Source organism: Myotis lucifugus, unplaced genomic scaffold (assembly GCF_000147115.1).
Source record: "Myotis lucifugus unplaced genomic scaffold, Myoluc2.0 scaffold_15, whole genome shotgun sequence".
NCBI classification, from domain to species: domain Eukaryota; kingdom Metazoa; phylum Chordata; class Mammalia; order Chiroptera; family Vespertilionidae; genus Myotis; species Myotis lucifugus.
In genome coordinates this window covers 10,781,251-10,798,290 of record NW_005871063.1, presented here as the reverse complement: position 1 = coordinate 10,798,290, position 17,040 = coordinate 10,781,251, and the positions used below count along the sequence as shown (strand labels likewise).

Here is a 17,040-nt window from a genome sequence, read left to right as displayed (position 1 = left end):
CTGTGCCTCATGAGCATTTGAAGCTGTGCTGTATGATATGAAAAAATATTAAATTGTGAGTTTTGATGGAATGCCTCAATTTGATATAAAATTATAACCCATGAATTGTCTGCAAGACCTAGATGAAAGCTTAACTTTCTCATCAACTCAACTCTATATGTTCATATGCTATCTTGGTAGAGTTTAGAAATAGTTGTAGAAGACATTTCATATATATATATATATATATATATATATATATATATATTTCTAATATAATAATGTGAACTAATGTAAAAGTAATTATTGTATTTTAATTTTCAATTATATTTTTATTCAATGAAAATTATTTTATTTATGTAATTCCTTTAATGTCACATTCAAATTAGCCTAAAATATTACAAATGCATAGATAATAATTGTATTTAAGGTCTTATGATTCTATATCAAATGTGTAATTGCACTTAAGATGTTCAAAAGATTGTTTTAGAATCTCTTTATATAGTAGGCAATTCTTAAGGCTTTATACAGAATGTTTTATACCATATGTGGGATTAAAGGAAGGATTCATGGGTAGATAGTTAGGGTCTGTTTCATGCAAATATGCATATCTATCTTTCTATAATTGCCCTCCTCCCGTGGTGAAATGGAATAATAGTAATATTATTCAGGCATTTCCCATAAAGTGCTCAAACAAAATCACTGGTTATGCATCCTCCAAAATCAAAATTTTTAACTTTACTTTTATTGTTGACACTATTACAGATATCCCCTATTTTCCATCCCTTTGCCCACCCCCACCTAGCCCCCTGTTCTCCCTTCCCTCTGGCCCTCACCACATTGTTGTCTGTATCTATGGGTTATGCATGTATGACCTTTGGCTAATCCCTTCACCTTCTTTTATCCAGTCTCCTCCTCCTCCTCGCTTCTGACAGCTGTCAGTCTGTTCCTCTGTTTCTATTTTGTTCATCAGTTTATTTTGTTCATTAGATGCTACATATAAGTGAGATCATATGCTGTATCTCTTTCTCTGACTGGCTTATTTCCCTTAGCATAATAATCTCCAGGTCCATCCATGTTGTTGCAAAAGGTAAAGATTTCTTTCTTTTTATGGTCATGTAGTATTCCATTGTGTAAATGTACCACAGCTTTTTTATCTACTCATTTACAGATGGGCACTTGGGCTGTTTCCAGATCTTGGCTATAATTCTGCAATGAACATTGGGATGGATATTTTATTTCAAATTAGTATTTTGGAATTCTTAGGATATATTCCCAGAAGTGATATTGATGGGTCTAAATGCGGTTCCATTTTTAATTTTTGGAGGAAACATCACAATATTTTCCAGTGGCTGTACCAGTCTGCATTCTCACCAACAGTGTACTAGGGTTCGCTTTTCTCCACATCTTTGTCAGTACTTGTTTGTTGATTTATTGACAGTAGCCATTCTGACAGGTATGAGGTGATAGCTCACTGTGGTTTAATTTGCATCTCCCTGATTAGTGATCTTGAACACTTTTTCATATGTTTCTTGGCCATCTGTACATCCTCTTTGGAGAAGTGGCTTTTCAGGTCCTTTGCCCTTTTAATTGAATTGTTTGCCTTTTTGGTGTTAAGTTGTATATGTTCTTTATATATTTTGGAAATTAACTCCTTTTCAGATGTTTTATTTGCAAATATGTTCTCCTATACAGTGGGTTCCCTTTTCATTTTGTTAATGGTTTCTTTTACTGTGCAGAAGCTATGTAGTTTGATGTAGTGTTATTTATTTTTTCTTGTTTTATTTACTCAAGGAGATATATCAGCAAGTATAAAAGTTTTTCTTAAGATCAAGAACAAGACAGAGATGTCCACTGTCATCACTCTTAGTCAACAAAGTGCTAGAAGTCCTAGCCACAATAATCAGACAAGAATAATAAGAAGAAAAAAGGCATAAATTGAAAAGGAGGAAGTAAAACTATCACTATTCACAAATGACATGATATTGTACAAAGAAAATCCCAAAGTCTCCACCAAAAAGCTACTAGATCTAATAACTGAATTCCACAAAGTAGCAGGATACAAAATTAATAACCAAAACAATAAATATATAACCCACCATGTTCTCAATATAAAGTATAGGGTATAGATATTTGGCTCAAAGATGGATTATAGCATAAATTGGTATGTATTATCCTCACAGTTCTACAACATTGCCAGTTCCCAATACTTCTTTCTTCACAGACAGGCAAATCTTGGACTCAACTATCATTCATACTTTCCTGTGTCCAAGTGGAACTTCAGAATCTATCTCTTTGAGCTCAACCACTTCCTTCATCTCTCAGAATGGCATTTACAAACTAAGCAGAGGCCTCATCTTTCCCTCTCTTATTCATAATCTTTTAGACCATGGCAACCATTTTGGCTTTACTGGCCTTTGTCACCAACCACCTATACTTGAATATTCTTTACTGCGTAGACCAGCAGTTTTTAACATTTTACTATCAAAAATTATTTTTAATTATTATTTTATCCCCCTACTAAGATCTCATATTTCAGATTTTCTCCAAATAAATTACATTGCAGTTTTCCAAACTCAAAATTGGTAATAATAGTGATAAGGAGGAGGAGGAGGATAATATGCTATTTGGAGATCCATCAGAAACTTCTTTTTCATATTTTTATGGTCAACATATTTTCATCGGACTTAGTCTTTATTATTTTGAGAAATCATTAAATCACACAAGTTGATTTAATCACAGAGCACTGATTTGATTTTATTTATTTTTAATTTTTAGAAAGCAAATATAGTCAATGTGAATAAAAATCTATTTGTGGGGAGTATCAAATAGTATTCCATAAATATAAGTTCTAATTTTCTTAAACTTCTAATCAGGAAAATGTCTTTACAAAAACAATCACAAATTGACTTTACTGCAAATAAGTCACCCTTTGTCTGTTTCCCTTCTTGCCAGTATAGCTGCAATAGAGAGAAGTAGATCACAGAGCGTTTAATGCTACCAGCAGCAGTCAAAAGGCAATTCCTGCTTGATGCATGGGCCAGAACCCCAAGTTGGTTGGGGTTTTTCAGTTCTTTTTATTGTATTACTGTTATGTATTATTTATTTTAATAGTTTGTCTTTTATACTGTAAAATTAAAACAAAATCAACTTATAAATTATTTGCCATTAATCTTCCAAGATGATTATTTCTAAGGTTAAAGAATACCTAAGTTACTTACTTTTTAAACCCTCTACATGAAGCAAGTTATAAGCAGACAGTATTTCCAAGCAAACACATAAGAACAAAGTATTTAAGACAGTGGGTTTATAATTGTTGTTCAGTAAATACTTCTGATCTGATTTTTTAACCCAGTTAAGAATGTTAGTAAAAACATTTTGTATACTCTAACATCAAAGCAGAATGTGACTCCTGCTTACCTAAATTTATAGATCTGGCCACCAGGATTCTTTAGAGAAAAAGAAACACACAGGGACGCACACTATCTGACTCCGGTTTATAGGTATGCCAGGTTGGGTTAAGTTTCATCGAATTTCCCAATAAAACTTTCAGGGGAAACAAAAATTCATACATTGATCCCACAGGGCCTTGTAAAGTGTCACCTCCACAGTTTCATTGGAAAATCATAATTAAAGCTTCAGCTTCATTTGTGGACTAGCCAGAAACAACACACAGATCCTTATAGAGATGCATGAATTTTGAATGTAAAATAGCCTGCTAGTGACTGTGTAAATTTTAAACTCCTTGGTTTTAGGTTGAGTTCTGTTTTCAGAACAAAAATTTCCTCCACTTACAAAAGAAATACTCTCTAACTCCTGATTTTGTCAAATCCATCCTTTTCTTTTTTTGTTGCAGTTTCAGCATATTTTATTATATTTCTGTATGTGTTACTTTTAAAGCATACCCCAAGAAATTATCAAACCACTTAAAACCTTCAAATAAAAGTATCTGAAGCAGTTTGTGCCCCCAGTTGTACATATTATAGTTTAAGATTCTTTTTTATTAAATTTATTGGGGTGACATTGGTTAATAAAATAATATAGGTTTCAAGTGTATAATTGTGTAATACATCATCTGTGCATTGTGTTGTGTGCCTACTACCCCAAATCAAGTCTTCATTCATCACCATATGTTTGCCCCCTTTTACCCTTTAAGACTCCCCCACTCTCCTTCCCTCTGGTAACCACCATACTTTTGTCTATGTATCTGAGTTTTTATCATATCTATCATTTTCAATTACTGAGGTCCTTAGACCACCATCCTCCCCAAATAATGGCTAGAACTCACAGTTGATTATTGGCTGCTCACAATATATAAGTACTGTACTAAATTGTTTACTCAATTTAACACCCTTCACTTTAACTCTGTGTTAAAATGAGGAAAAGGTAGGTTAATGGTTAAATAAATAGGGGGGTGTCACAGATTATGCTCTTAACATCTGTGCATTTGACATCTTGTGTAAAAACTATTCTGTTTCAGTAGTTCAGCATTCATAGCAATATTTAGAATCACAATTAAGTGGGGATGTTTCTCCAATCCTTGTTTTGTGAAAAGGATATGCAATGGGTAAAGATATTTGGGGAGTTTAGAAAATGTGTGTATGTCTGTTTCTATCACTGAATGACACTTAAGGCCTAGAAGCATTGCATGACAGTACGTGACCTGTGATGAGCTCTTTAGTCAATCTGAAGCTTATTTTTTCTTATCCATAAACTAGAGGCCCGATGCATGAAATTTGTGCAAGGGGCTTGGCTCTCGAAGCTGCAGCGGCTTGCCTCAGCCCTTACAGCCCTGGCTTTGTCCAGAAGGTTGTCTGGAAGGCTGTCCAGAAGGTCGTTTGGCTGTCCAGTCTAATTAGCATATTATGCTTTTATTATTATAGGTAGAGCTAGTAGAAATAAATGATCTGTAATAACCTGTTCTGTAAGAACCTGCCCAAGTTATAAAACCCATACCTATGAAATAAATCACTATTTAATAAAATAATTTATTATAGCTCTTACAGGAATTGGTATATTGTAGAAACACAATTAGCACTGACAGAAACACTTCTTGAGCAATTTTAATCTGCAGACAATCTAGTTATTGGCTTGGAGGAGATAAGGCTTATCTGTAGTAGAAAGGTGGTTTATTTACACATGAGAAGTTCACACTAACTTCTGAATCAAGTTGGTCATTCCTCCTGAGTTGTGTAACTTGGAGTTATTGATGTCTTGTCTCAAATTATTATCTGTATTCAGTTGTTCTCTACTAGGGGTAACTTTGTGCCTGAAGGATATTGGTACTGAGACATTTTTGAGTGTCACAGCTGGAATGGGGTTGCCAGATAAACCAATATAAATATAGATGCCAGTTAAATTAGAATTTCTGATGAAATTCAATATTTTAATATAAGTATGTCCCATGCAATATTTGGTATAAACTTATACTAAAATATTATTCATTGTTTATCTGGATTTTGAATTGAATGGGAATCTTGTATAGTATCTGACAACACTAAAGTGGGTTAGGTGGTGGCTGGAGGCATTTAGAGAGTAGATGGCAGCAATGCTGTTAGACATCCTATAGTGTCCAATACAGCCTTCCCCACCCATTTATCTTGAACTAGAAGCCCAGTGCATGAAATCGCATGGCCCCGCCCACCCACGCATCCTTGCCATGCTCGCAGCCTTGCCCACCTGCACTGGTTTTGGTCATTACAGCGTTAGGGCCACAGGCCTTTTATAATATATACTAGGGGCCCGGTGCACCAAGATTCATGCACGGGGGGTGGGTCCCTCAACCCGACCTGCACCCTCTCCAATCTGGGAGCCCTCAGGGGAGCCCTCTCCAATCCAGGAGTTTCTGTCTGTCTTTGCAATCATATGAGTGAATTGTCTGAGACCCCAACACAGTTTGGTTTTGTGCTCACAGAATAGTAGAGGTCTTTTTTTTTTCTTTGCTCCATTGGTGGAGATTTCCTAGAAGTTGCAGGGTATCTTCCTTTTAATTTTTCTTAGACACTCTGACTTTACTTTTGTCTCTCACCTTTGCTTTCCCTCCATCCTTCACCTGCAACAGTAACTTGCTCCAGGCTCACTTTGCTCTAGTGCAGTGATGGTGAACCTTTTGAGCTCAGCGTGTCAGCATTTTGAAAAACCCTAACTTAACTCTGGTGCCATGTCACATATAGAAATTTTTTGATATTTGCAACCATAGTAAAACAAAGATGTATATTTTTGATATTTATTTTATATATTTAAATGCCATTTAACAAAGAAAAATCAACCAAAAAAATGAGTTCATGTGTCACCTCTGACACGTGTGTCATAGGTTCACCATCACTGCTCTAGTGTCTAGGAGATCCCACAACATGTCTGCCACCAGAACTACGATTCCCAGCATTCCTGGTGCTCCCTGCACTCTGGGCTTCCGCTTCAGGTCCAGGGGCTGCTACCAGAACTACAATTCCCAGAATTTCTGGTGCTCCCCATGCTCTTGGTTTGCGCTTCCGGTCCAGGGGCTGCAGAAATGAAAAGGACTGGGAACTTCAGCTGCCCCCAGGCCGGGCTGACAGGACCGGACGCTCTAGTGGCGTCCCTGGGACTCAGGCCACTCGGTGCCTGTGCGTGTAGGCCTGGAGCGACCAGGAGGGCGTTCCTGCCCCACCCCCAGCCACTCGGTGCCTGCATGCCTGCACGCTGCCCACAGGCCCGCCATCTTTGTTGGGTTAATTTGAATACTCACTCCTGGGCGTTGTGAAGGGATGGTCAATTTACATATTCATCTATTATTACTATAGATAGTTCACATTTCACTGTGCATAAATGTGCAAGAATTATCCAGTCCAAAATGACAATATTGCTGAGAGTGAGAATTATAGCCCTTGTGCATTCTGTTCCTTCACTTGGTATAACATTGAATCTCTTGGGTTTTAAATTGTATAATAGTCACCCTGATTTGGTACTTTCCTATCTGAATTTTTAGAGTTATCATTACATATATAAAATGGAGGTAATATCAGTTCCCACTTTCCATTACTTATATATGAAAGATGTGTAAAACGTGCTTTGAAAAATTAATATCTATATTAATAAAAGCATAATATGCTAATTAGACTAGATAGCCGAACGACCTTCTGTACATCATTTTGGACATTCTTCTGGACGAAGCTGCGGCAACGGGGGCCAAGGCTGAGGTGGTTAGGGGCGATCAAGCAGGCAGGCAGAGCGGTTAGGGGTGATCAGGCAGTCAGGCAGAGTGATTAGGAGTGATAAGGCAGGCAGGCAGAGTGGTTATGGATGATCAGGCAGGCAGATGAGTAGTTAGGGGTGATCAGACAGGCAGGCAAGTGGTTAGGGGTGATGAGACAGGCAGGTGAGTGGTTAGGGGTGATGAGGCAGGCAGGCGAGTGGTTAGGGGCAATCAGGCAGGCAGGCAGGCGGGCGATTGTTTAGGAGCCAGCAGTCCCGGATTGTGAGAGGGTGCAGGCCGGGCTGAGGGGATACCCCCTCTCCCCCGGCGTGCACGAATTTTGTGCACCAGGCCTCTAGTAAAGTAATATTTTCTTATGCTTTCTCTTTTTTTTCAAGCTGAAGATTGCTTAAATTCTTAGAACAAGGCCCCTTGGGGTTATAACTGCAATCATATTCCAAGACTAGAGAATGAAAGTCAAGCATCCAGTATTAATTCAGAATTAGGTGCTCAGCATTGGGGATATGAAAATGAATAAGGTAAATTTCTTAATATTAAATTACTTAGAGTCTAGAATCCAGAGAAGCAAAGCAGAGATGAAGATAAATGAGAAGCTCAATAATTTATGAGTTGCTGCTATAAAAAAACATGTTAGTCATTGTGGCGACTTGCCAGAAAAGGCTCAGACCACGGCATAAATGCAGGCTCTCCTGGTACATGTCCAAGGGATTTACCAAGCTGCTGGCAGAATTGGTAATGCATTTTTGGGAACTTCACTGCAAACGCTGCATGCTGTTGTCCGATGTAGCAAGAAGTCTCAGTCCCTTTTGCCCTGTTGACAGCTGTACATTAGAAACATCACAATTCTTCTGGCCACTGCCAACTTACGTATTGTCCCTAATTTCTGAAGAAAAAAAATAGTTTTTTTTACTCCTCATCCTCTCAAGGATGCACTATCATCATATAACTTCAAACCATTTGCTGACTTAAGAACCAAATAGGACAGTGATGGCGAACCTTTTGAGCTCGGCGTGTCAGCATTTTGAAAAACCCTAACTTAACTCTGGTGCCATGTCACATATAGAAATTTTTTGATATTTGAAACCATAGTAAAACAAAGACTTATATTTTTGATATTTATTTTATATGTTTAAATGCCATTTAACAAAGAAAAATCAACCAAAAAAATGAGTTCGCGTGTCACCTCTGACACACGTGTCCTAGGTTCGCCATCACTGAAACAGGAGATGAATGGAGGGGTGCATGTGGAGGTTTGCATTCTTTTCATGCCCTTGTCTAGTTGATTCTGCACGTGTATTAAAATGTAAATGTGAATGAATGCCAGTCCAGTGTTAGTTATCTTTATTCGCTTACTTTATTCCAATTACTGACTAAATGAGGACCGTCGTTGGTATCAAACACATATTCTAGCAGAGAAAGTACAGGATCCGCGTATGGCAGAATGTGGTAAGCATTGTAAGAAAGGAACAAAGACCACGTGATGGGATCTCTGAGGAGGGTGTGCTCTTTAAGCTAATAGGGTCAGGAAGAATGTCAACAACACTTCTCCCGAGTCTCCTAGTCCCCTGGGAGGAGCAAATGGCGATCCTTGTGAATTCCATTGCTTTCAGGCACAATCCAAGCATTTATGTGTACCTTGCTTTGTTGGATGGGCGGCCATGACATTTCTGTCGTTTATGTTTTCTCTGGGATAGAATAAGAGGCAAAAAGTCAGTTCTGGGTATCTGTAACCAGTTTCTAAGTCTAGAGTGTGTAACAAGATTACACAGAAAGCGTGTACTAGGTGTTTTGTTTCGTTTTTGTGGTAGAGACTTTCAACTTGGAATTGAGAACAAACTCTATGCTACTGCTAAATGTGACTCAAGTAAGTGGCATTGTATTCTCATTTTGTGTGTATTTGGATTCTTTAAAATTTTAACAAGCATAGTTTTTTTTTTATTAAATATATTTGGAGTTTATCCCAGGAGTGCAATGCAGTGCCAGGCAAGATCATTAATTCTGAGGAAATGTCTGCATATAGGTGTGGATGATTTTATAAAGTATCTCAAGCCTCCATATGCTTTCCTTGTATATCATTACTTTGTATGGCATAATTGTGTACATAACTAGCTCTTACTAAATACTGTCACAATCAAGTACACTAAATTTTGATTAATCTCACTTTAAGAATTAATTGTAAAAAAATAATTCAAATGTTTTGGGAAAAAGTTAAATTAAAATTTACTATTACCTAATAGTAACTATTCTATTACATACCCTTTGTTTAGCTATACACAGTTAATCTTTCAATATAGCCCACCATGTAGGCACTTCAGGGTCAGTAACAGAAATAAACAGGATATCTTCTATAAATTATTTGTTCAAACCATGCAATTGGCTACACAAATATAATAAAAATGAATATATGTTTTATCTCACTAAATTGGGATGTATCTGAGTTGTTTCACCCCTGAGAGCATATTGGGCATCCCATGAATAATCAAGGAGGCAGTGAACAGGGAGGCTGGCTAGAGAAAGAGTACATCCACCAATTGACAGCCACTGCCCCAGTCTGTAGAATGATTTTTGCATGCTGACTACAACCATGATTATCACTCTTATTATTACTAAACTATTACTAAAAAATGAGAATTTCTTTTTTGTCTTTAAAATTGGAATTTGCTTTATAAGAGAAACGATAATCATAGCTGTACTTTTTTCATATCAAAGGTATAAGAAATAGTGGATGCTTTTGGTGCTATTTTCTAGTCTAGTTTAGCATAGTGGTTTTCAATCCTATGTTCCCCATACATATCTCAGTGTATATTAGATGCATTCACTAATAGTAGTAGCTCACTGTGGCTATGGTTCTCAAATCTGGAGAATGGATCAGTCTGAGAGGGTTTAAGAACCTCTTTGGAAAGTTGTTTACTCTAAAAAAGAAAAATCTGGAGAGGCAGAAATGCCTACTCATTAAGAAGCTGGGGTAGCAAGTTGGATAAATTTCCCCAAAGGAAGGCAATTTCCCCTTTTAAATGTGAAAATTACTAACATCAGTAAGATTATTCTATAAATTTCCTTTTCTCCATCCACAGTCCCTATACCTATGTAAAAATAATCATTAGCTTCCTAGACCTACTATTTGTTCAGCTTTGTTCATAAGAACAGAATATCTATCATTTTGAATAGCTTACAAAACGTTGATACAAGAAGTTGTAAAGGACTACAGAGACTGGCTTAGTATTCAATCTTTCTTAGGGAATATGAGAAAGTATTCATTTTTAGTCTAAGCTAGAGACATTCCTTTACATTTTGATATTTTACAGACATAGGTAAGTTACGACCTTCATTTAAACAAGTTAATAAGTTTACGCAGGGTAGCCAAAAATATACTCAATCATACCTTAATATGTCTCTTTTGCTCAAAAGCATTCTGTGCCACGAGTGAACAGAACAAGCCCTCACATTAGTTGTCTTCAATAAAACATTATCTTTTGGCTTCCTTTTGCACTAGGGGAAATAAAAAGTCACATGTGGAGAAGTTCTAAATGGTAGACAGAACTAATCCTTGGGGGGCAATTTTTATCCTCCACGGAAGTATTGCAGACTTCTTCCATTAGCATAGTCCCAGGGAGCAAAAGGTTAGGGAAGTACAGGGACTGCCAACTCTACCTGAATACATAAGTCAACATTTCCTCCAGGCACTGAGTGCGCCCACGTGTGCATTAAAGTATCTGAGACGGGAAACAACAATTGTAATATTTTACACTGGAATATATGCTGTGCACATGACGACATTTTGTTTATGGTTGTAGGGAAAAAGGGAAGGCAGTTTCCAGATTTCCCCCTCAGCACCTACCATTTGGCATAGGATATGGGAGGTTGAAGAAAACGGAGGGAGTTTTGCCTCAGTTGAAACAGCTGGGAAACAGATGGAAGCTCATGTGCGATTTGCCAAAAGCTTCTTGCAAAGATTCCACCCATTTTCCACCCTAGAAAAGCTAGTTGGGAGATAGGAATAGAGGCCTCGGAATCGGCAAATGATGGGTTTTGAAAAATATAAGAAAAAAGCCAAAGGATTTTTTTTGAACTTAATATTATAGGAAATATAAATACAGAAATGCAATTCCGAGGAAGATGTTTTCAATAGGAAAGAAAAAAGTGGGAGTATCATGGGTGAAAAACCACATGAATCACAATTACAGAGATATAAGTGTACATAGAATTAACATTGGTGCAGCCTCAGCTACCTTGACCTTCTTTCTCTTAAGTAATGAAGTTAAGTACACCCCACCCTTTGTCACGTTAATTACTATATAATTATTCCATTTGTCATTATCATAAATGTAAGTGTGCACAGTTTACTTCATTTTAGCCAGTGGATTTCACTTCATGAGCTACTTTGGTTTGGATTTCAGGCGTTCAGTAAGTTGCTTTTGGATTTAAATGTTGAATTATAGCCAGACTTTTGTTTAAATTCAGTCACTGGATGTATAAACCTCCTGTGTATATTTCAAGTTACAGTGGGCATGTGTATAAATCCCCTACATGTGACTGTTCTTCTAAGCATTGGCCCAAGTGTTGTGTGTTTTTGTGTTTGTTTGTGTATGTGTGTATGTATATATGTGTGTGTGTGCATGTTTGTAGTATTCTGAAGTACTTTTGAATGCCACAAAAAGTTCAAGAAAATCAGCTTCAAAAATAAATACAAGTTAATAGGCTTTTCTCAATGTGAATTTGTTCATTCATGCTTATATAAGGGAATGTGTTAACCATGAATCATTCACACTGAACTGCTCATGAGAAAAAATGCTCTGGCTCTGGTGTTCGTTTTCAAAGTTGCTTTACTGAAGGGAAAAGAGCATTGTCTCCATGTAATGAATAATCAGCCACAGATTTCAGACTGAACGTGGCTCCAAATTGGCAAAAATCATTTTGATTCACGTGAGAACATGGATCCTTGTGAGAGGGACTTATCTGAGTATTCTGGGCTGTGACTGAGTTTGCAGTCTGCCAGAAGAGCCAGTGGAAAAGTTAAGTTAAAAGAAAAAAAAATCATTGGGAAGTTTTGCTCACACAATACCAGAATAGCTAAATGCTCCAGAAGACGTGGAGGTTGGCAAATCTGTAGCTAAAAGAAATGGGTGTTGGACTGTAGGTTTCACTTAGGGCCTGGTAAGTTGGCGTTGGGAAGTCGGTAAGTAAACATGGCCTACGTGAGAGCTCACACATCATTTATTACGTAACTCACCTGGTCCCAGGGACTTACTATAAAGTGCAGTCGGCCTGTGTGTGACACACCACAAACCACTTTTCACTCTGCCTACAGCCTTGCCTGCCCAGCCAAGGTGGGGAGCCCGTGACAAGCCCAGAAATGTGGTCAGTGAATTCTGAAGCATTTCTGACGGTGCCAGGACACCAGTCAGTGAAACATACTCTGTGATCCCTCAGAGGAAAAGTAATGGCCAGGGTGCCAGAATTTTGATGCAAACCTATTGCTGCTGCTGCTACTAGACCTAGAAAACTTCACATCTGGCAAGCTTAGGTTCTGGTAAGAGTCAAAACAAAATTATTTACATTAGAGGGCCTTGTCTAGTAGACATTCATTATGCAGGGCTCTCCTGACTTCACTTATACTTCCCCCAGCCAGACAGAAAGAAAAGAAAAACATGGAAAAAAATCTTTTCCCCCCCTTAGTGTATTTAAGCAGCATTATATGAAGAAACAAATGTTGCCTGATGAGATCCTTCATAAAGCCTCACTATTTATTACATTTGTCAATTAAAAACAAGTGAAAATGTCCCTCTCTGTAACCTTTGATTGACCATTATTTGGGCTCACAGAAGAGTTCATTGTACTCCCACCTGATAAAGTCATCACTCTTTGCATATACATGCTCAAAAATAACTCAAAACTGAAATAATTTTCAAGAAAGCAAAAACATGCCTTTATTGTGATTATATTGATATCTTACCGAGGATAAATTTAACATGAATTCCTAGAGCTGGTATGATTACCTATTAACTGGTTTATGTGGAATTGGTTTCCATTGCATACACACATTCTCTTCTTCAGTATATTAAGAATGTCTTCTAATTTACATCTCAGGGATATTATGTGGATAAATGAAACACTGTATGTAAATTATGTCTTAAATACTTAGGAATAAAGATGGAATGATAGGCTCTAAATTATTAACTCTACATGGCATTTCACGATTTGGGGTTTGGATAGCTAATGTTAGGTGTTGTGCATCTTTTGTCTATCGCATACATCATGAAAAAAATTTAAACTCTGCTTATATTTTGAGTTACATGGACACAATTTAATCATAGATTCCATGTTGGACTAAGTGTTATCCTATATAATAAAAGCCTAATATGCTAACTGTCCGGTCGTCCATTCAACCAAAGTGCAATATGCTAATGATATGCTAAGGCCGCTCAACCGCTACTATGATGTGCACTGACCACCAGGGGGAAGACGTTCTGACCAGTAGGTTAGCTTGCTGCTGGGGTCTGGCCAATCGGGACTGAGTGAGATGGGCCAGACATGCCCTAGAGCCCTCCTGTAGTCCCTCCCCAGCTGGCCAACCTCCTGTGTCCCTCCCTGGCCCCGATTGTGCACTGGTGGGGTCCTTTGGCCTGGCCTGCACCCTCTCACAATCCAGGCTGAGGTACCCCCACCCCGAGTGCACGAATTCGTGCACTGGACCTCTAGTACAAAAATAAAAGAAGAGCATTTCTGTTGCCCTCAAGGAGACTGAACTTAAATTGAAATTAAAAGGCTAATGAATACACACACACATATGCTTAGCCTGATTTTTCACCGACTTTTATGGTTCAGTTGCTAAACATTTGAATTGCTCCAATATACATATACCAAGTCACCACTATTTTTTAGTATTACTCTGTCTAGCCATACTTAGAACTCAAGTATATATGTTAAATTATTAGGCAACATTTTATATCTGAAATTGTTTTCTAGATAACTTTTGGTTTATTTGATCATTGTAAAATTAAGAGCAATTAAATATTTTGTTCATATTTCATAAGAAAATAAACTAGACATTTCCCAATTAGGCTGTGAGTCACTTGAAGGTATATTGAAAAAATAAGAAATATATAAACTCACCATGATTAGGGGAGATCCATCTTATTGTTTTTGGTCTCTGTTTTCCCCATGTCTAACACAGTACCTGAAAAAGTAGTTAATAAATGTGTCTGGTATGAATGACATAATTGAAGAGTTTGAATGAATGAGCTAAATCTAATTCTCTCTTGCTTTTGTCTTTCTCCCTAGACTCCCAGGAAGGCAATTACAAGTCAGAAGTCAATAGCAAACCCAGGAAGGAAAGGACAGCATTTACCAAAGAGCAAATCAGAGAACTTGAAGCAGAATTTGCCCATCATAATTATCTGACCAGACTGAGGAGATATGAGATAGCTGTGAACCTGGATCTCACTGAAAGACAGGTAAAGTCAGACTTTGTCATTATATGATATTTTTAATTGCTTTGGGTCAACATTCTTCTCCAGGGACTTTTGCAATATCTAGACCAATGGTTCTTAAATATCATTTGGAAGACAGGTGTTTTATTTCATGATGAAAGTTTTGCCCTGTAAAATAGCAAAATTAAGGATAATATAACAATGTTTTAAAGAAAATGATACTGATTCAGTTTAAGGAATCATTCTTTAATCTGTGATTGTGCCCTTTCTGCCTTTAAAATACTTTTTATTGTATATAATGTGGGTAATTTTGTTTGCTTATATTTCAAATATCTCCTTATATAGTGTAATAGAAAGTAGGCAACACCATGTGAGTTTCCTCAGTTGCTCCGGATAAGGTTTATATTGCAGTAACACAGACCCCCAAACTTCAAAGATATAAAAAAAAGTTCATTATTTGCTTACTGTCTATACTAACTTTACAAGTCCAACATTCCAAATAATCACTCACCAGACCCTGTCTCTCTGGCATCTCAATATGTGGTGTCCTTGGTAACCACCGGAGGTAAGACAGAGTTGGAGGTTCATGCATTGACCTTTAAATGTTTTCACCTGGAAATGACCCATGTCACTTCCATTTACACTCTAACGTCCGGAAATAGTCAATTGTGCCACTTTATTTCAAGGGGGCTGGGAAATGATGGGAGCAAGGGCACAGAGGTCATTGGTAAATATTTCTGACTTATCACCCAAAAATTTTTTTGAAACTGTATTGGTCTCAGAAATTCAAAATTATGGTCCATTCATTTAGAGAACATTTTGGCATTATTAGTACTCTGTGGACTCCAGTAATAAGACTTTTAGGTTCTGTCTTGGATTTTATTTGAATGGCAAGTAATTCTCCCCAGTAGCTCCCAGTGCACTCTGCTATGAGTTCTGATTTGTCCTAGGAGAATCTAGCCTACTGATGGTTAACAGTTGCTAATCTTTAGAAAAAACATTCCTGAAAGCAAATGCAAACATCTTTGTGGACAGTGCAGTTATGATTGGCACTCTCAGGGCTAGAGTTTCATTTCCTCCCTCACTGTACGCCCCTCCTCCAGGGATCCCATTGGAACCAAGGAAATAGAAACAGGGTGTGTACAAATGAATGCTATCGTAGAAGTCCAAGCTATTTTATCCAATTTCTTAAATCATCTGTTTTTCTTCTGTTAATTTCTATATTGTACCTTTAGATAGGATAGTTCTGGGTAGTGGAAAATATATGGAGGAAGACTTTCATGTGGTTTTATTTATTGGCAGTTTATTTTTTGTTGAATATTATGACTAGTACCTACATTATGAAGCACAGCATTTTCCTTCCTGTGAATGTCACATACAAAACCCCTTCCATAATTGTACGACATTTGGTGTGCTGGACAGTTGGGTCTAAAATCTGCATCATCACCCATCTGTGATTTTTTATTCAGTTTTTTAATTGTTATTTTTTAATGGGAACAGGAAAAAAGAAGGGAGGTAGGAATTATACATTAATGTTCTTTTACAGAGACATTGAATTCTAGAAAATACAACCAAGTTTTATTTTATTTTCATTGATTTCAGAGAAGATGGGAGAGGGACAGAGAGATAGAAACACCAGTGATGGGAGAGAATCATTGATTGGCTGCCTCCTGCACACCCACACTGTGGATGGAACCCACAACCTGGGCATGTGCCCTGACAGGGAATCAAACCGTGACCTACTGGTTCATAGGTCTATGCTTAATTACTGATCCACGCCGGCTGGGCAAAAAACATGTTTTATATGATACATAAAGGAAATAAGAAACTAGAGTTTGCTCCCATTCTACAAAAATGATAGGATGCAGTACTGTACTCTTACTCAAGAGAAAAGTCAAGATTCTATGATTGCTATTCTGGGGATGGCCTGTGATTACCTGTCATTATCTGATCACAGAGCAGAGGTTTTGCTTTTGGCTGTTAATAATTTCTTTTTAGAAGCAATTTGTAAATTTTGTTTTGGAATTTTGAAGGTATTTTGGATATTCTTTCTTTTTAACTGACTTGCTACACTTGGGGGAAAGCATTGTATCCAAGATAAAGTATATATATAAAAATTTAATCTTTTTTTTTTAAAAAAGGTCCCTTTTAATTGTTTTATCAGTTAAACTTTACTATGTAACAAACCAATTAAGAATCTTAATGGCTTCAAACAATAATTGACATTTAATTTGCTCATAATTTTGTGAGAAAGGAATTCTGATTTGGCTCAATTGGACAGTTGTACTGCTGGCCTTCAACTGGGGGGTCGTTCTGGGCAGCCTCAGCTGGGCCAGTGTGTCTCTTGTGTGTCATCTCATTTCTAATAGACTTTCTGAGATTCTTCAAATGGTGGTAAAAGCATTCCCAGGAGTAATTAGAAGAAAACTCCAATGG

General features: G+C 37.3%; 1 protein-coding gene across 1 annotated transcript in view; it reads left to right on the top strand.

Moving 5' to 3' along the window:
• MEOX2 (mesenchyme homeobox 2) overlaps nt 1-17,040 on the top strand; it is a 64,556-nt gene that overhangs the window by 33,636 nt on the left and 13,880 nt on the right. The window contains 1 exon segment of the mRNA XM_006085040.3: nt 14,456-14,628. Within this exon segment, the coding sequence (XP_006085102.2) occupies nt 14,456-14,628 (173 nt within the window).